The following is a 21,621-nucleotide window of genomic DNA, read 5'->3' on the forward strand; positions in this document are numbered from 1 at the left end:
AGAGAGAGAGAGTGAAAGAGAGAAAGAGAGAGGGGTCTGGTGGTACAGAGGCTCTTGTCCTCAGATTACATAACTCTGACAGCTGCAGACCTCAGGCTGGAGGGAGAGAGGGAGGGAGGGAGAGGGAGGGCAGAGAAAATGAAAGAGAGGCAAAGGGGGTGGAGAGAGGTAGATGGTGAAGTAAATTAAGGACACGGAGAAAAGAAAAATGACAGGAAGATAGAAAAGATGAGGGAGAAGAAGAAAGAAAACAAAGTTCAAATCCAAAAACGGGCGCAACTGAAATAGCATCAAATTATAATAATGATGATTGTGATGATGATGATGATGATGATGATTGATGCGCACACTCCTACCAACAAGCGAACCTATGTAACCTGACCGTCGCCTTCCGTCCGTGCTGCTTTCTCCTTTTGCTAAATTTCTTTCTCGTCAGTCTCCCGCTTCCTCTTCCCTGTCGTCCATTTCCATTCCCTCGAATTTCTTTTCTGATTGGTTGAATATACGTAAATAGAGTAGATTTAAGGTAAGACTGAGAGAAACCAAGTCCTGTCAGGTTGGAGTCACAAAGTCACAGGAAGTCCTGATGTCTGGTTTTAAGGCTCAGTTTCTCTGTGGACTGAGGCTTTGACACTTTAAAGGGATAGTAGCAGTTTTTTTAAAGTGGGTACAAATAGCCCCTAAGTACTTTAATTGCAGTAGCAGACTCTCTACACTCCTCCCGTTAGCAACGCCAGCCCATAGCCCTGCCCAGAGATTTAATAATTTTTTCCAGCCCCTCAAAGTGCAGGAAAAATGCAGTTTTTATTTGGACCTAACCAACTCACGTATCCCTCCGGCCCAGGGTTAGCGCCCGCCGATTAGCAGTTGGTTAGCTCCAAATAAAAACTGTGTTTTTCCTGCACTTTGAAGGGCTGGAAAAAATTATATTATAGCAAACAATGGAAGTGTGTATTTTTTTTCAGGTAAAACCTCTTTTAGGCCACGAAAATAGGCCGTTTCTTTGGGTCTGTTCACAACACTGTATGTTGTAAACCTCTGGGCAGGTGTTGCTAACGGGAGGAGTGCAGAGAGTCTTCTACTGTAATTAAAGTACTTAGGGGCTATTTGTAGATCATACAACCCCACTTTAAAAAATGATACTATCCCTTTAACAGTATTAATATAGAACCTATAGCTGATCTATAATCAAAGGGACATTTAACAGTATATTGCAAACAGACCTTTTGTCTGGTGTAAGTTGTTAGTGTACGATATTTGCAGGACTTTTCTGCAAAGTGATGAAAGGCTGCACAGGTTTGGCCTCTTTCTCTCTTTCTCCACTCAATTTCCAGTTTTCCTCCTCCTCTCACTCTTTCTTTGTCCCTCCTTCCTTCCTTCCTTCCTTCCCTCCTTTACCCTGGTTCAACCACCACTCACTCTGCCAGACATGAGCTAAAGAAACTTTCTGTCCCCTTCCCTAATGAGTGTAAGTCTCCGCTGAGCCAGAAGGGCGAGTCGACCCACCTACAATAAACTCATTTGCGTAATTGGAGAGAAGATTTGGGCAGCTATTAAATTGCACCGAAAAGGCGAAAAAAAAGAGGAAAATGGGTCCTTGTTTGTTTGTAGCACGGTCACGCACGGACGCGTGTGTGCGCGCAACACACACAAGTGCACACTCACTCTCCTCCAAAAGAAACCTTTGTCCTGCATGAGCAGCTTGATAAGATTACACAGGTTTGCGTGCATGTGATTGTGTAACTCCGAACCAGTTCTTTGGCTCCAACATGGTGTCCGTATCAAAGATGGAGTTGGAGCCACAAAAAGGACGAATTATTTCATATGCGATGTTGGTCGTTGTCATGGTGACACACACAATATACATACAGAATAGGCAGCTCTGAGTTGCCAGTGTCATGGCTGAAGTGATGTCAAATAGCAGCGTGACTGACAGCTTTGAAATACAGGAATGTGTGTGTTTTCTATGTGTGTGTGTGTGTGTGTGTGTGTGTGTGAGTGTGTGTGTGTGAGTCAGTTTGTCTGCTGGTGTGTGTGTGTGTGTGTGATCAGAAACACTTGGCACACACAATCTAACAATGTCGTGACAGCATCGTATTAAAGTATTAATGTTTCATCTCTGGCTTACATTTCCCATGAGATCCATGCCAAGTCAAACGGAGTCAGTCAGCACACTGCAATCAGTGTGTGTGTGTAGGTGTGTGTTTAAGTGTGTGTAGCTTGTGTTTGTTTTATAGCTACTTTTAAGGATTGTGTTTTAACTGGCATGAAGATGCTTTCCTTTAAATGCTGGAAATGAACTTTTTATAAAAGTTCATTGACATTAGATGTGCTGTCTATCTGTTAAAATGTAAGTGGTGTGAGTTCAGCCTTTATTGTCCCTTAAAAGTTGCTGTAGTTTGGTAAAAGTTGTCGTTGTTGTCATAGTTACTGTCAGCAATACACAGACAAAGTTGCTAAAGTTGAGTTAATTCTTTAATGTGTTGTCAGTAACTGGTCGATGACTCGATGCTAACCGTTAGCATCTGAATGTATTTTTCTATAGACGTTTGCATGAAGCTAATATATCCATATATTTTTTCATTGTGTACTCATATACCAGTGCGTAAGTGTGTTTTCTGTACACAAAATGAAAGTGTATGTGCGTGTTTTCAAGTATAAAGCTCTATAACAGAAGATCCAAAGCTGAGTTCTTCCTTTTTAACAAAAAACATCTACTTGTATCGATAAAACTGGTCTCAATTGTTCAATTTTCAAAGAAAGATAAAAAAATGAACAAAAAAAAGTTGATAGAAAGGTTTTTGTGTTTGTGTGTATCCCACCCACCTCTCGTCGCAGTAAGTGAACTTCATGTCCATGCTGTGTCTGCTCAGGAAGGTCTTGCTGTCCAGAGGCGTGTCGATGTTGGATGGGTGCGGGATGGGCTCGCACATCAGGACCGCGCAGGTGAGCGGAGGCTCTTTGAAGCCGCACAGCACTCTGGGAGGGCAGCTGGTGTACATCTTCAAGTGTCCGGTGCAGTGCAGCACCTGGAGGGAGAAATGAAGCGCGCACACAGTGAAGGACTGTCCCATCAAATTTGCACCCATGAATTAAATATCTAGCAGCACTTTAATACAGTATTACTGTAGCCCTTATCTCTTATCATATGTTATTTTTTATGCAATTTTACTGTGAAACTGCTGCTAACACTTTGTTTTCTCTTATATTTATGCAGGTAACAATGCCATGCAGCTATGCATGGCATTCTTACCCGTTTTCTTATTTCCTATTTTTTTATTGATACAAATGCTGCTAGTACTGCTGCTACTCCTCTTTTATATTTATGCAGGTTGCTATCTGTTCTCTTATTGTTGTAACTGCTGCTATTACTATGTGTTTCTCTTACACTTATGCAGGTAGCTTACCATTGTTATCTCTTTGTACGGTATGTCTGTCTGTCTTTAAATGTGAGGACTAGCTAAACCCGGTATATACTGTATATGATGTGATGTGCACATCACTAATTGTTCATTAATGTGCATTGTCCTCATCAAATAAACAATAAATGAAATGAAAAAAATGAAGCCTGACCTGCACCTCTACTGACCTGATCTTAAACCTCTTGCAGCCTTGGACATATTTAGTTCATCCACGGCCATATTTACCAAGTTTTTTTTTAAATCTAATTTGTGCTGGTTCATTTCATTTCTTGATTCTGACGCAGATTGAAGACAAATTTCATTTCATGTGTAATCATTCACACGACAGAGGAGCAGAAAAAATTGTTAAATGATGTCCATTTTCCAAACTTTCATCAAATTTTTGCATTTTCTGGAGAATTACTGGATCACTTCCCCTCCTCATGCTTCTAAATATTATCAACATAAATCAGTTTGAGAGGAAGATATTTCTCTCTGGCTTGCTGTTCTCAATATCTGCCTCATGTCGCTTAATTGCTTCATCTCGAGCCAAAGCGCTTCGGCGGCCACAGATCTGCTCTGCAGCCACCTGGACCTGGACGCGGCAGCATCATCATCATCCGCGCAGGAATGTATCGGTGTGTTTTTTCATGCACAGATGTTGCAGATGTGCTGGCTCTCCCTCACCTTCCAGCTGGCTGACTTGAGGTTGACGGTGCGTCCTCTGTTGGTCACCGTGCATTTCATCCTCATGAAGAAATCTCGCTCGGTGCTCAGCTCTTTGCCTTTTTTACCAAAGCCGCTGCCTGAAAAACAAAGTCACAGGAGGGTGAATGATGATTAAACCAGTGTCACTCCTGCAGAACAAAAAAAAAAAAACAAGGCATTTATACCGAGTCTAGCTGCTAGAAAAGCAATTACAAAGAAATGGCTCAAGCCAGACATCCCATCTATAGATGATGGTATGATATTATTTACAATGTGTATGTAATGGAAAGAATCACTTTTTCAATGAGGCTCCAGCAATCTAAATTCAATGACATCTGGAAGCAATGGAAAGTGTACATTTCCCTGAAACGCCCTTCTGTTGTTTAAGTTTCTTTTCTATATCAAGATGTACTTGATTGGTTAACTACTTTGCTGTAATATTGTGACAGAAAACACCCCATGTTCATGTTGTGTTACTTTATAAAATGCTTTGTAAAAGGAAAAACAATAAATAAAAAAAACAAGGCATTAGTTAGAGGAAAACAATTCACACCATTACTCAATTTATTTCCCAAGTTTTTGGTGATAAATTCATAAATTAACAAATGTGTGTGTCTTTTTCTTTGCAACTTTCTCTTTTATAGTTTAATCATTTTAATTTAACTTTCCTCCAACTTGACAGCAGCTTCACGTTCCTATTAATATTCACATCCGTATAATTAAAGCAGATATCAGTGGAATGTTTTTGTTAATATAAGTCCTAAATAGTCCTATTTTCCGTCAGCAATCACTTACATGAAGTATTTCAGCCTAAACACGAGTCTCTCCGTCACTCTGCTCTGCTGTAACCCGAGGAGAAAATTTTCCTTGTGGGATACAAGTGTTATCCAATGAGGGGAGAGAACGGCATGAAGGGCTGTGTGTGCAGCCAAGGGATGCGCGTGAATGTGGTGACGTAGCACGAGGACCAATTGATGCCTGACAAGGGCGGGGGCTGCTAACTCATGGTGCGTTCAAGGAAACTCGTACTTTGTGTTTTTCCTTCCTGTGAAGTCATACCAGTTCGATCTGGTACGAGTTCACGGGTCGGAAGTTACGAGTGGCCGTTATAGGGAACTTTCACAGACAACAGGACGGTAAAAACACGAGCTACGGGTTACCTGGAACGCTACCAAGTCGTAGTTGTGACTTGAAGCTGTAACTTACGGTTTCAAAAGCCTGCCTTGAACACAGCATTAGCCGAAACGGCCGTGCCGCTGTTATCTGCTTTAAGGCAAAATGAATATATAAATAAATAAACAAGATTTGAATCCTTCTTTTTTTTTTTTTTAAGTATATTTTTCGGCTTTTTTGCCTTTATTTGATAGTGATGACAGTAGAGATAGACAGGAAATGGGGAGGCAGAGAGAGGGGGAATGACACGCAGGAAAGGTCTGCCCGACGCGGGATTCGAACCGGGGACGCCTGCGGCGAGGACTGTAGCCTCTACATGGGGCGGCCGCTCTACCCACTGCGCCACGCACCGCCCCTGAATCCTTCTTTTATCCGTCTTTGCTCCCCTGAACAGCCACATCGATAGTCAAGGTTTAGACTCACTGAGGCCTCTCTCCCACACACATACACACACGCCTGCGCTGAGGACCTGAAACGGGGCCAAGCTGTTACATCACAGGGTCAGAGTTCAGCCCCGGAGCTGCAGCCACACAGCAAAGTGGTGAAGTGTGTCTTTTGTCGAGCTGCAACACTCGCCTCCTGTGTGTCTTTTATCTTAATATAGTTGCACTTAAAACAAACCGAGCGACCCACAACTTCTCTCCTCACTGAGGGAATAAAGAAAAAAAGTGTGCTGAAGAGGGAAAAGGGGCTTTAAAACATAACGTATTGTTCCACTTGTGTGTGTTTTGCGGCCACTGCTGATAAGAGTCATTAACTGCAGTTTAGTAAGAGTGAGTGCGAGTGTGTGGGAATGTGTGTATGTGTGTAAGAGAAAGAAAGGGAGCGCGAGAGAGCATGTTTTCCTATTGGTAAACCTCAGTTACACATTTATTTTCCCGTCTTTTCTGAGTAAACTCGGCAGGAAACATGTCGTATGTGTGTCATACGTGTCTTCTTAACTCATATCTTGTGTGTGTGACTTTCTGCAACATACCATGTTCATTATCTCCAGCAGATAATGCCTACAGTAGTTTCTCCCCTTCTCTCTCTCTCTCTCGTTCTGTGTGTGTGTGTGTCTTTTCTCGTCTTCTCAGCCTTCACAGCTTCTTATCGTCTTTCCCCCTCACCAACACAGCAGCTCCCACACACACACTCCTCTTCTATATCTTTCCTCTCTATACGATGTCCGACCCTCATGTTTGTTCTGGACACTTGTTCCATGAGATAGAATTTATTACATAACACCCAACATGCACTGTATGTTTTTTCCTGCCATGTTTTCTTTGGATTGGTTTCTGTCCCAGTATGCAGAAGAGTGAGCGCTGCTGCTGAGTGGTGGTGGGAAGGGGGGTCTTTAAATGAGGATGATGATTTATTTAGAGGCCCCAGGGCTTCACATCGGCCCTTGAACATGCCAAGCTTTATGGATATTTACTGCGTTAGAGAGCTGCAGGCCCCTCCCTCCAGGAGGCTCAGAGGATGTGCACGAGGGCAAGAAAAGACGACCGCTGGGCCGAGTGTCATCTGGAAAGACCAGTTTCCTCCAGCGCTGCCAACAGGTCAACAGGTCTTATAATTGTAAGATTTAATAATATATAACCAAACTTAATTGATTTGTGAAGTATAAAAACAGCTGAATCTAGTCTCTTTGCCCCATTTTTATGTTTGCTCTAACTTTTCCTTATTTGTTCTGAGGCTTTGTGTTCAAATTATAGTTGATTTCTAATAATAGATTTTAATAAACAGCAAGCGACCGAAGGAAATTATATGTTTTTTCTTTTTCTTTAAAGGGACAACGAGGAGTTTCTATTTGATTATAAAAAAGTCTCATATTAATGTGGATGAATCTCCGCTACCCACACTTGTTAATGGGCCCATTTTCGATAAATATATCATTTTGCCTCTATCGTTATTTTGTTATTATTAGTGGTGGTGGAGATGCTGGGCGAGCCGACCAGCGTTTCTTTACTTTCGGTTTTGTGGCGAGTCATGAGAATAACGCCGCCGAATCGCCGTTTATGGACAGAACTACGACGGTCTGTGATCGTCTTCCAACCTCTGACTTTAATTCTTGATGAATGAAAACATGAGTCTGTCTTGCGCCGGTCAAAGAATTTCACGGTGCGCGGAGGCTCATAGATGTAGTGTGAAAACGCTTTGCTTTTCCAAAACTCCTCGTTGTCCCTTTAACTTATTTTTTTTTTGACATACAAACAGGAAGTGTTTGGGGATTTCCCACTCGAGAGGATCTACCTGCTCTTTACCTGCTGTGTGTTTTCCTCCGACCCCATAAAACGTTGCTCATCTACTGGGCAGATTTCCATGTCATTAATACATTTTATGGACACAGGCGGATTAGATTTAATCCTGTGGTTGAATTTCCAGAGTAAAATAAATAAGCTCTACGGTGGAAGAAGAAGAGTGATAATGACGTATTAAGAATTTAAATGACAGTAAGGTCTGTGTGTGGACTGACCAGCTGTCTTCAGGCTGAGGTTTTCTCTGATCTCCTCATGGTCACATGGATGAGTGAAGTCAAAGATGCTGTGACCAGTGAGCTCCACCTGAAAGATTAAAAAAACACACAACAATAATTTAACATAAAAAACCTTTAAAACATCCCTTTAAAACAAAAACACTATGAGTGTCAGTGTTTTCAAGTTAGACGTGCTTCGTTTTTTCACGTCTGGCAGCAACAACAGTGGACTGTTTGGGATAAACTGGAGAAAAACTGGGTTGTGAGTGTGAGGAATAACAAACAAAATCCACAACAACAACAACAACAATTAGAAAACAGAGTGGCCTCTGTTCCAGTATTTACTGGACATGTTCTCCTCCAAACCCACCTCTGTTGGTTTATTTTTGTAACAGTGAGTTAAAAAAAAGGGGGCCGACCCACACATGGGTTGTTATATCCCAGTAGGGTTTGGTTATAAAATGTGTTCTTGGAAAAAAAAAATATATATATATCAACAACAACCCAAATTCTGCTTTATTACTGTCACTGAGATTTAAATTACTTATTCAATGTCAGTCAATTTCTACTGTTGCTGTTCATACACTGCAAAAACTCAAGATCTTTCCAAGAATATTTGTCTTATTTCTTGTAAAATGTCTCATTTGTAGTCAAAACTAATTTCTTTCCATTTAAAATAAGACTCATCACCTAAAAATGAACTTGTTGTCAGATAACTTTCACTTGTTTCAAACAAATCTTCACTTGAAATAAAAGTTTTTTTTGTGCTTGTAATAAGGAAGAAAAACTTGATGCACTATCAGATTATTTTAAGTGAACATATGCTTGAAACAAGTTAAAAAGTGTCTAAAAACAAGCTACTTTTTAATGTGATGAGTCTTATTTTAAGTAGAATGAGATTCGTTTTGACTGGAAATAAGACAATAAATAAAATTAGACATTCTTGGTAAGATTTTGACTTTTTGCAGTGTATTAAATCAAAGACGCACATAACCTCCCAGCCATTTTATTGCTACAACCAAAAAAATGTTAAATTAGCCACGTATAAATTCTAATTTTCAAAATGTTTAAAATACATTTCTTCATTTTTAACCTTAACTGCATAAAAATGAAGAATAATGAGTCGTGGTTTCTTCAACACATCGTGCTGGGTCTCAAACCTTTAGACTCCTTAACAAAAGAATGTGAATTAACTGATTTTTTAGAGTGTTTATCTAATGATAACTTTTATTCTCTTTTATTTATAATCATTCATTTTATATGTTGTTTTTAATTATACATGTTTTACTTATTTATTGTTGAAATTAATGCACTGATCTTGATCTCGAACGGTGGATGTGTGAAACATAATTTCGTTTTTATGTGACGCATAAGAATGACAAATAAAACCTATCTATCTATCTATCTTTAATGCAGCAGCCTGGTTATTAATAAAACCGAGTATGTCTTCATGTGCTGTATGTAAACATGTCAGCTGCCTAGTCCATCACAAACCTGAACACGCCATGGTAACTCATTAAAAAAAAAAGTCTGTGTGTGTTCAGAGTTGAAACTGTGTGTGTGTGTGTGTGTGGACTGAAGACCCACTGCTGGTATGAGAGGCATTTCACACAGACACAACAGTCCTGTCTGACTGACAGTTTACATCCCTGTCTCTGCCCGGGATCGTCTGGTGTGCAACCCTCCATCTGCTTTCCCTTCCCCTTCTCACATAAAATGCTAAATATATACAATTACTTACATCTCATAAGACAAGGAAACAAAGGAAAGAGAGAAAGAGAGAGAGAAACTCATGTCTGTCACTTTTATCAATGTCTGCATGTGACTGTTGGGTTTTTTTTCTGTGTTTTCTTTAATGGTTGTGTACCTGTGTGAGCCCCATGAACTTGTTGATGTTCTCAGACAGGAATACAATGTCGCCGTCTGATGTTACCACGGTGACGAAGCCCTCCAGAGACTTCAGGTACAGACTGTCCATCTGTCCGTCTTCGTCGGCGTCGGTGCTGCTGCTGCTGCTGCTGCTGCTGCTGCTGCTGCTGCTGTTGCTGCTGTTGTTGTTGCAGCCTGGAGGGAAACAAAACAAGGCAGGGTTGTTTCTCTCATTCAATGCCGATTATAAAATAATATCATTGTGAATGTGTGTGAGTGTGTTTCTGTGTTTGCGTGTGTGCACACACCAGACTTGTTTTCCTTATTGAAGCTTTGGCTCGGGGCCAAAACAAACCAGTGCAGCTTCTTCCTGTGTCTCAGGCCACTCCTGACTGATCCCCAGCCCTGACAAATTATACCCAAACTACACTACACTACACAAGCATTCATAATAGCTGCCCACTTTTAGAGCGCAACTTACATATTATGCAATTATGTTCAAATATGTACAGTGCAAGATCCAAACATTTACACACAGAGACTCCAGTGTGTCTCACTGCAGAGCGACCGGCCTGGTTCAAGTGGGAATGTGTGTGTGTGTATGTGTGTGCGTGTATGTGTGTGTGTGGTGGCTTCATGCTGAACAAAGCCCAGTAGTTGATCGGGGGGGTGGAGGGTGGGAAGTTTGCAATTCCTCCAGTGTGCTTCCCTCAGATAAGAGAGACTCTCAGGGCTCCCAGCGCAGCCTGGGGATGGAGTTTGGAGCGTCGACCCCCAGGGGAGCCAGAGCTTTCTCATGCGCCCCGGGGAGCTGCGGAGACCCTCGGGGCCCCGGTCCAGAGACCAGCGGCACCTTTGGCCTAAATACTTAGCCGTGATTACCAGTCATTTGGACTGAGTTGCACTTTTCTTCTCTCTCTCTTGTTCTTTGGTTGCGTAACCGCCCTCGTTTCAAAATAATAGGGTGCAGAAAAGAACGTTTGATAGGGACAGCACAGCTGCTGCTCTGATAATCATGTTCCTCTCTATCTTTATTTAAAGGGATAGTTCACCCAAAATTGAAATTTCACTATACTCACCCTCATGTCCACTAAGGGCTGGGAGAAGTTTCAGAGTTATCTGCACCTTCTCTGAGTTACACACAGTTTGCACAGCAGTATTTGTCCATATAATGGTTGTCAATGGATACCAACTTTCTTCATCCAAAAAGACACACCAAAAAACATCCAAATACCTCCATACTGCTCGTCTGTAATGTCCCTCTTGTATTGAATCCCCAACATGAGAAATTGTTCCGCCGAGGAAGTGCAGTGAACCGAGACACTGGGAGCTTCCGCTACAAACAAGCTTAAAATATAGACTTATTTAATTTTTTTCAGAACAATTTCTTATGTCGGGGCTTCAATACAAGAGGGACATTACATAAGAGCAGCATGGAGGTATTTGGATGTTTTTTGGTGTGTCTTTTTGGACGAAGAAAGTTGGTATCCATTCACAACCATTATATGGACAAATACTGCTGCACGGACCCCCCCGTAACTCAGAGAAGCCACGGAGGACTCTGAAACTTCTCCCAGCCCTTAGTCGACATGAGGGTGAGTAGATAATGAGTGAAATTTCAATTTTGGGTGAACTATCCCTTTAAACTATTTTGTTCCGTTGTACTGAACAGACTGAAGAAGTGACACAGCAGCAGCAGCAGCGTCACACACGACTCACTAACAGGTTATGACTTAGGACAGTATGTGATGTGACAGATTTGTCCTCTGGGTTTGACAGCAGCTTTTCTCTCAGAACAGTTTCAAACAGAAGACTTGAAAAGACCAAATTCAGGGTGTGTAACACCAAACAAAACCGTCAGAGGAAACCTTGTTAACGTCATGCTGCCTCTGATCTGCGCTACAGTGACTGAGGCTCAAATGTCACGTTTTCATTCTTCAAGTTTCATAACAAAACAAAAAAAACAAGAAGAAAAAGGAAGACTTCAATGTCGCTAAATGATGTTGTGTAAAAGCCTGTCAGCTACTAATTTTATACTAATGGGCTACAATATAGGCTGCTGAAAGCTGAATCTACTAATAATAAACATTAGTTCTCCTACAATAAGGAATCACATCAATTAAAGGAGCCATTTGTTTCTCCAATCGCTCCATAGCAAATCATTAGCATTAACATCAGTATGTTTAACAGTTTAGAGGAAATGTTACAAGTTCAGTGTCAAATCTCATCCTTTATTTACCCAAAGCTGTCTCCAGTAGTGGAAAGCATCCAGCCAGCTTCAGCCCAGTAAGACTACGTTGACCTTTTCTGATACCAAGTCACTGTCTAATATTGGCTGTGTAGCAATAGCTAAACTTACAAATAGCTCCTTTAATATTTTAAAAACATTAAGTGGAAATGAGGTTTTAAAAAGACTTAGATCCTAAAAAAGAAAAATCAATAAAACAGTGTTTGGGAAATATATTGTTTGCCTTCTTATTCACATTAAAGCCATCTTATTTGCATATTAAATTATATTTAATGTGTTTTTACTGTAAGACTTAGCTGCACTTCCACTGTTTTAATTTTGACAGCCATGCCAGCAGTTTTAGCCTTGCTAAGACATGTAGGCTAATAAACCAGACCATATCCAGCCTTAATGCTACGATAAAGAAGATTTCTTATTCCAAACTACTTTTTAAATAACAATGTTCAAATTAATTAAAATTTCTACAATTGACAATTTTGACAAAATTGCTCAACTAAAAAAGAAGCCAGATGAATTGATGAACAGATGTGGCTGTTGTGCTAAGCTAGGCTAAAAACTGGCCTAATTAGGCAGCATTATGTCAAATGAGGAAGGTACAATCAGTAAATAAAACGGCTTAAAGTGCAAAGCTTTCCTCTCTCTCTCTGTGCTAAGCTATATGCTAATCACATCCTAAAATAACAAGATGCTATTTGTGCAGCTTGTGATTCATTTTTTTAGACGGATGACTGTATGTAAAACATTAAAACGTTTAATTAAGTTTAACAACTTCCCTCACTTTTTTTTTTCTTTATCTTCGAGCTTATCTAGTTAAACAAACACATCACAAACTCATTGAACTCACTCATGGAGTAAATTGATATTTATCTTCAGATGTGACTCAGGATGGAAGTGTACAGTATTTCCAAAAAAGTATTTCAGAAGCCCAAACACACACACAAGTGGAGCCTAACGATATTTTTGAACTTGCTCTAATCAGGAAAGAAATACATCCCAGTCATTTCTCGAGTGGTTCCTAATCTGTACATCAAGTGTTCTTTGGGTTTCAACCAACCAACCAGCCGAGCTCATGTTATATAACGGAGGTGTTCCCTGCAGCAGCCTGCATACAGTGGGTGCATACTATACAGTGTGTGTAGGAGTGTGTATGTGTGTGTGTGTGTGTCTGTGTGTGTATGTGTGTGTGTGTGAGTGTGCATGCCAGCATGTTTGGCGCCAAGGCAGTCGGGTGTTATGGCTAGCAGGGTTTAATGCCAGCACCAGCCGAACGATGGGCAGAGCTCTTCGCTTCCTCTCCAATCTCTCCTTCCATCACGGAGCAATCAAACCGGCCCGATAACGCTCTATCTGCTGCTGCATCTCACGGATCTCCCTGTCCTCTCCTCCTCCCTCACCCACCGCTTTCCTACCCTCATTACCTTTACTCCTCCTCCTCCTCTTGCTTCTTATGCCTCCTCTCTTTTTCATCATAGCTAGGCTTTCTTCTTTCCTTCTGCCTCCATCCTTCCTCATTCCTCGTCCCCTCCTCCTTACTCCGAATCCCTCTTTGCTTTTGTACAAGTTTAAAATCTTGATTTTCAGGAACTTTGACCCTTTTTAATGTTGAATTTAAAGGGTCTGTTCACCCAAAATAAATATCCAGAACGGTCTTTGTGATGTAATTTCTCACCACCGCCCCACAAACACACTTTAATTTACCTTCATTGTGTTGTTAGGGTGGCGTAGGTGCAGGTTTAGATATTATCTGGAAATCTTGGAACATGAAACTGAAACTATCCACATAACTACAGTAGATACCACTGGAACATTTTTTGAACCCTTTTGCATAACACAGAGTTTTTTTTATACTGTATAGTAAAAAAAACAACTGCTGTTAGACAACTGGAGCAGCAAAATATGCTTCTTTTTTTAATTTAAATTAGATAATTTACAATCACAAAATATTTAGAGTAAATATTGGTGTCTATCAAGATATTCTTCAGAAACTTTCAATGTCAATTAAATAATATCTAAATTACACATTTAATGTACAATTTCTTCTTTGATAGTTTTGGGATGTTTTGGTTTTCTAAGATTTTTAAGTATGAAAAAATAATGACATATAACATAAACAATATTGTTTAGATCCACTTTTTACCATTTTAATTTTTCTGATTCTGTTGTTTAATGAAGCACTGCTTGTGGGATGTTAATTTACTTATTTGTAAATTCAAATAAAGAACTGATTTGACCTTTAAATGGAACACGACCCCTGTGTTTAATGGAGTCCAGGTGTGTGAAGGCTGACGTACTTTGACTAACTGAATGTACGAACCGTTATGTAACGCTGTTAAGGAAAACTACACAGTGTTTTCACCCCAGCTGCTGCGGTGTTGTTGACCACTGACTGTTGTTGTTGCTGCTGTTGTTTAATTGTGTTGTTCTCTGATCTCGTTTGGAGACACCGAGGCCGTGGAGGAATTCAAGAACAATAGGTCCTGTCTCTTTGTGGAGCTTCCTCAGCGGCTAATTTTAAAATAAGACAAGAGGAAGGAGGAGACTCATTCACTTCAACACACGCACACTCATCTGGCCAGATATGATGTAAAGGAACTTGCACGAGGCGACCTGCCATGATTTGCATGTTTTCCTTTGATTTAAATGCACATCACTGCAGCTTGCGTGTGTGTGGTGTAGTGTAGTGTAGTGTAGTGTAGTGTGTGGTACACACCTACTGCAAGCAGCTTGCGTGTGTGTGTGTGTAGGTGTGTGTAGTGTAGTGCGTGGTACACACCTACTGCAAGCAGCTTGCGTGTGCGCAGGAAGCTGATAGCCAGCCTCATTATGGAGGCTTTGTCCAGGTGAGAGCTGACGCTGTGGGAGAGAGGCAGCTGGTGAGCCAGCTCGTAGAAAACCTCCGTCTCTTTGCTTCGCCTGCAGCGGGCCGCATCCCGAGACTTCTCCTTACGTCGCTCTGAGCTGCTCCTGCAACAACAACAACAAGAGCAAAGACAGGAGGATGTTATACCTTCAGTTTGTTCTGTCACACTGGAAAAACTCATAAACAGATCGTTGCGAGTTATGTTTTCAAAGTTCTTGTTGTTTTTCCTGTAAATCAGTTATTCTCACAGATAGCCCTCTCTTGGTTCGCTGGCAGCAGTTTGTTGATAATCATACTTCTCAGATTTATCTGTGTCAGGCAGCCATAATTCCTGTATGAATGCACACACTGTCTGGGCTCTTTGCTACTTTGCCATTGTACAAAACCGCTGTTGGCAACTAAACAGTGCAAAGAACCCAATATCATAAATCCTCATGTGATTCGACAAGCACAAACACAGTTTGTCACAGCGAGTTTACCGAGGTTCACTCACAAGTTCAAACACAAGGCGCTCTTCACTGCGACCTAATCCGCCCGTTTCCATGCAGGGAATTCATTTCCAGGTACTGTCATTGATAATAATATCAATAATATATAAGAAGATGGCTTTATCTGTGGAGCACTTTTCAATACAAGTAACAAAACAGCCAAACAAGTCAAGGTAATATAAAAGACATCATAAAGACATCACATAATAAAAGCTCTTTTTTTAAAAATAAAAATTCTTCCTAAGATGAGAAGTAGATGCAAATGTATCCTGTGGTTTTTAAGTTAAACTTTAATGTTTGGACAACATATATATAAATATTTTTTTTATTTAATTCATATGCACAATGATAAAAACAAAAATTATATTTAATAATGAAAAATAATTGTGCAGGAGAGGAAAAGAAGCCCAAAGAGCTTATATAAAATCCTTCCCCTCAATACAAAATCACTAAAACTGATCAACCAATAGAAAAAGAAAAGAGAAAAAGAGGACAAAACACCATTGCTCCTCTGGATAACAAAGTTAAACTTGAAATGAAGATGTGCATTCAAACACAGTAACCATGTCGTTACGTGCTCACTTGTGTGTATTCCTCTCATTTAGATGTGAGGTAAGGCTGCAGCACGTTGCACAAACTGCCCTGTGTTATCCAGGGAAACCAGTAATACTTAGAAATGTTCATAGGTATTTCAGAGATTTTATACTATTATGACGTTTGTTTGGTTTGTTTGGTGACAACAGTTAACCGTGATCTCACAGGTCAAAGAACCTGACAGTGACTCATCATGTCAGGTTGGACTTCAATGAGTCACCGCGGAACAGAAAAGGCAAAGTCCAAGCAGGTGAGTCAAAGGACGTCTTGTTTATCATCAGCGGGTTTCTCTGAAGGAGGGGCTCTTTCCGCCTGTGATGTAACAGGAAGTCAGTGCGATAGTGGGACTGTTTTTATGGTTTAAGTTTACTTACATCATAGAGAGACAGAGAGAGAGAGGAAGAGAGGAAGAGAAGTAGAGAGAGAGAGAGAGATGCTTGTGAAGATGTGCCACCATTTGCTTCATTTCCTGTCTGAAGAGTTTCCGCCAACAGAGTCGAGTTAATGTCCACAAAGCTCTGACGGCTCTAAGTGTGTCTCTAAGAAACACACACACAAACACAAACATGCTTGTGTTATTGTAACTCTTGTGAGGATCCACACTGACCTAACCCTTTTACCCACAATCCTCCTGTTCTAACCTCAAAACCATCTCACAACCCTGAAAAAACTCCTAAAATCTCCTCACCTAATAAATAGAAACAAACTTATTTATATGTCAGTGTTAAATATTAAAAGTAGTAAATGTTTTATACATAAAAATATATAATTTAAAATCAATAATCATAAAAACTGAAGCAATTTAGCTTCTGATGAATCAAATACAAGTGACAAAAATATTGAAATCCTATAATTTACCTCTGTTACATGTAATTTTAACAACAGGGGAAATCAAAAAAATTATACTGAGGCGACACTTGGAGCTGAGTCGTGTGTTTGTTTGTTCATTTGGATTTGGATTGAGAAAGACCTATTGAGCAAAATGTGATGTGAACTTTGGAAACAGAGGAGGATGCTACGTGTCTGGAGCCGAGCCACCGGCGGAGGAAGGTGACCGCCGCCGCCACTTCACTGCCGCCGATGAGTCGACAACATGTTTCAATGAATGACAGTTCATCTTTAAAAAGAACCTTTTATGAGTGGGCGACAGCTAAAAAAGAAGCAGAGACCGGCCGGTGATTATTATTTTCATTTCCTCAGGTTAATGCAGTTGTTGACTTGAAGATGAGACCTGATGGGTAAAAATAATAAAATAACCTGTGACATCTCACAGAGTTCAATCTAAAACAAAACCACTGCCCATCAGACCTAATCATCACTCAGTGAACTGGACTCTGGGTAATTTTCCTAGAATATGGTTTTATTTTTCTGGCTTTAAGTGGCAAAAAAAATGAAACAAGTCAGATTGTGGATTGTGAAGCTGAAACAGACGGACGGACGGACGGACAGACGGTCCAGAGGTTCAGCGTGTGATCCAACACAGCAGCACAACAAACCATATTAGGACATCACACATGGATCTGGGCTCTGTCTTACACTCATTCAGCCTGTATGTGTGTGTGTGTGTGTGTGTGTGTGTGTGTGTGTTGTCTGTCTGTTCAGTGTGTGCAAAGATGTCCAGGTGGAAGCAACACACCAACACCAGAGGAGGCGTCATAAATAATAAGTCACTGGCATTATGGCAGCACTGTTATGTAACACATGCACACTGGGATGGACAATGACCAAAGTCAATATACTGCAGTGAATACTGAAGTGGTTTTAATCTGTAACACAAGTCAAACAAGCATAGCATGCTGATGAATAAATATTAATTCCAGCAAAAGGTTCTGTTCTGACACAATATTTATTTTGTGTAAAAATATATTTTATTTCTATTTCTATTGCACTTCTACACTAAAGTCTTGATAATGTTCTGGCAGGTGGAGTTGTGCTGTTTAAACTGATTAAAGACAATTAAGAAAACATAATTTACACCAGTATATTAACCGGCATGTTACCAATGAAGGCTGATTCTATACAACGCAAAAGGGAAAATAAATGATTACTCAGCACAAGCTGCATGGGAGACACCTTTGCAACATCTGGATCTGCTCCAGGTTTCTGCCCCTTTCCACTGAGTCCAGCCTGTTGGAAAAGTGCCCTCAGATAACTGCTGCTGGGATTTAATGCCACATTATCTGACTAATATTAAATGTACAGATGAGTGATTTTAATATTTTATCCGGGATATTTTCATTTCAAAGATTCATCGTATGAATATTATCTTAATATTATTAGAAGATTTGATAAACGAATAATAGTAATTCATCTTTAACTTTATGTATTGTGCATCCGTTTTGAACTCAGACATGAGTGTGAGGAGGTGGAAGAGTGTCTGTGACTTTGCACTGAAAAGGTCGACAAGGTTTTCACTACATTATCATATACTGTATGTATGTATGACTGACACAATATCAATATCTAAATGATTATCAAAATCTCTTTATCATGACATATTTCCATGTTTCTGCCACAAGATGAACGATATGAAGGTCGAACAAAATCTTTCTCATCTTTCATCAACTTTTGATAAGTTGTAAGTAAATGTTCCTGCAGGTTGTTGCATTGAGCTCATAAAGCAGCTGTTGTAGAGTTATTTATTCCTCCCCACAGTAACAGTAACAAAAAGCTAATTATTCTGTCACCAAGTGATAAAACTAAGGACGTGTTAACAGAGTGACTTCAGGCCTCATAAAGACTCCACGAGTCTCCAGAGGAGGATTAAAGACGTTTAAACCACGGGCCCCGATGGAGCCGGAGCCACCTCAGGTCCTTCAGCCGTTTCCCGCCTCTGATCTGTCTGCAGGCCCTGTGACGACCATAACTTCAAAAAACCACAACAGACGAGGTGTGTGTCTGCCACCGCTGAACTTTAGATACCCTCCCTCCCCTCTGCGGTGACACAACGCACTTTATCGCGCACAGATCGCATCTGTGCCAGACTTGCAACATGCAGGAACACACAACAAAAACAAATAAAAGAAATTCAACGGTGCAAAAGGGAGAAATGTTTGTGCAATAAAACGCAAAAGACACAAATGAAGCAGAAATATGAACAGCCACGGCAAACACGTGAGCTCTGAGACCTAAAACCCACAAAGATAAGAAAATAGGCTATTAAGCCAAAACTAATAATGAGCGAGCTGCACGAGTTCACAACAGATGAGTGAATCGGAGAAGAATTCAGAAAGAGCTCAGTGCTACTTCAAGTATCTTCAGGTTTAATGTTGTTATAATCTTTGTGCAGGAAAAAACACAAAAGCAAAACAAAGAGAAATGTTAATTTCATTTATTAAATCACTTATGTTTAAAAATCCTAAAACTATGAATCATGCCACAGATGAAATACGTTCAGTTCAGTCTGTTGCTCGATGTGTTCACACTGATTAGTGACTGTGTCAAAGTCCATTTGGACCGGAGCCAATGTACCAGCACTTTATTCACTCAATCCAACAATGCTCTGCATAACTGCCAAGAGAAACACACACACACACACACACACACACAAAGTATTATTTTGGTTCGTCTCTGGACTTTCTGGTCCCATGCAGAGCGCCGGCGGCCATGTTCTACAGGAGGACATGTTCTACCTCTTCTTCCTCCTGAACAGACCTGAGCCTCCGTCTGGACCCCTCCCTTCATTTTCAGCTCATTTAAGACAAACTGTCGTCCGTTAAATCATCTGCAATAACTTTCCTGCATGTTCCTCTCAGTGCAAACCGTTTCTGTGGCATCGGTAGATAACCCAGCAGGAAACACAAACACAAACGTCTTTTAAAATCATTAAACCCAAACTGAAAAACTGTTTAATCTACGACTGAGTGCAGGGCTCGGCACCTCGACCTGCATGTGTGCTGCTGTCGTACACCCTCAGGGGGCAGAAAGAAGAAGAGAAAAAGCTCTTATCTGCCCCAGTTTCACATCTAATCACAGCTGTAGTGTAAAGGCTGCTGGTTTATGTTTATTTAATTGACTTTATTCAATAATCTTTTGTTTTCTTTGCCTTTCTAATCACCACCGTGTCTCTTTTCCTCGTACCTTTATTGTTTGTTCCATTTTGAAAAGTCACTTGTAAAGTTACTAGTGTTGTAATTTTGTACTTACTTACTTATTTATACATATATATATATATATTTTAAATCCAGACATTACTCTTGCATTGCATTCATCTGTCCTTCATCATAACTAAGTTTAGTAAAAACCTGTTCTAAAAAAGGAGGGGTCCTGTTAAACTGTTTCCAAATAAATGATTCACTTTGATTTGTTATATTTATTGCACAAATAAATATACTACATATTGTGTAATGAGAAAGAAATGATAAATAAGATAATAATAAAGATACAGCAAAGATATTTTCATATTTGCCTCTGACGTGAAATATTTTACTGCAGGCTAAATAAAATTAAGCAACAAGGACTCAGTCACTGTTTAGTCAGAAACGACGGGATAAGAAAAAGACATTTTGCTACTTTTGCATCTTGTGCCACAGTATCCAGTTCTTACATCATCACATCTTGGTGACGTGCTGAGAAAAACCTGTTTACAAGATGTTTTGATGCTGAAACTTAAAATCACACTGCAAAAAAAAAAGTAGGTGAAACTCATTTGTTTCATCATAGTTGGTTCAAAGTTTGGAGTCACCGCTTCCCCCTCCACACACACAGAAACACAAACTGCACTTCCAACATGCAAACGCACATTAAGGAGAGGATTGTGCACAATTAACAGGAAAGGCAGAGCACAGAAGCTCCATTATCTTATCTTATCGAGAGTCGGTCCCATCAGTGTGTCTCGCTGCTCGTCTCTCTGAGCTTTAAACTCATTAACCCGACCGACGGTGACACAAACGCTCATTACTGATGAGCCAGCGGATGGTGGAGCGGCCGGCCGCCGACCGCCTCCACTCAAGTCAACTGGAACAGCTAACTTCTGCTATACGCTATCTGCTGGATGTGTGTGTGTGTGCATGTGTGTGTGTGTGTGTGTGTGCATGTGTGCATGTGTGTGTGTGTAGGGTGCCACTCTTTGATTGTCTGGGGCCATTGTTGCTGCAGGTCCCTGCAGACTTTTTCAGGATACGAAACAATGGGAGTCACAGCGCTTCAGCAGGGCACCGAGCCCTGTGATGGACTCGCTGACCCCCCAGTCATATTCACATGTACACACACACACACACACACACACATAAAAACACACACACAGACTACAGGTCAGAGGGGAATAACACTGCAAAAACTCAAATATCTCACCAAGAATATTTGTCTTATTTCTAGTCAAAATGTCATTTCTAGTCAAAACAAATCTCATTATACTTCAAATAAGACCCATCACATAAAAAGTAGCTTGTTTTTAGACACTTTTTTACTTCTTTCAAGCAAATTTCACTTCAAATAAGTAGAAAAATCTGATAGTGGAGTATGTTTTTCTTCCTTATTACGAGCACAAAAAACTTTGTTTGAAATTTGTTTGAAACAAGTGAAAATGATCTAAAAACAAGTACATTTTAAGGTGATGAGTCCTATTTTAAGTGGAAAGAGATTAGTTTTGATAAGAAATAAGACAAATGTTCTTGGAAAGATTTTGAGTTTTTGCAGTGAAGTGCATTTACTAAAATAGCAGATTTTTTTCACCCATTGCATGTTTTATCTTATGTTGAATGACAACATCCAGCATCCATTAAACTGTCCCCTTTCACCAGGTCAGATCTCTAATAATCATTAATAGTTATTGGCTAAAAGTGATAATGATATTATCTGTAACATGAACTAATCAATCTGTT

General features: G+C 40.2%; 1 protein-coding gene across 1 annotated transcript in view; it reads right to left on the reverse strand.

The window, feature by feature from the left end:
• The window catches only part of epas1b (endothelial PAS domain protein 1b), a 58,123-nt gene that overhangs the window by 17,538 nt on the left and 18,964 nt on the right, over positions 1 to 21,621 (reverse strand). The window contains exons 2-6 of the mRNA XM_085799370.1: positions 14,631 to 14,821; positions 9,608 to 9,804; positions 7,741 to 7,828; positions 4,089 to 4,207; positions 2,827 to 3,029 (exon numbers count right to left, since the gene is read on the reverse strand). Coding sequence (XP_085655496.1) covers positions 2,827 to 3,029; positions 4,089 to 4,207; positions 7,741 to 7,828; positions 9,608 to 9,804; positions 14,631 to 14,821 — 798 coding nt within the window. The remainder of the gene's footprint in view (positions 1 to 2,826; positions 3,030 to 4,088; positions 4,208 to 7,740; positions 7,829 to 9,607; positions 9,805 to 14,630; positions 14,822 to 21,621) is intronic.

Source organism: Trachurus japonicus, chromosome 15 (genome assembly GCF_045865225.1).
Source record: "Trachurus japonicus isolate A0001 chromosome 15, Traja_1.0".
NCBI classification, from domain to species: Eukaryota; Metazoa; Chordata; class Actinopteri; order Carangiformes; family Carangidae; genus Trachurus; species Trachurus japonicus.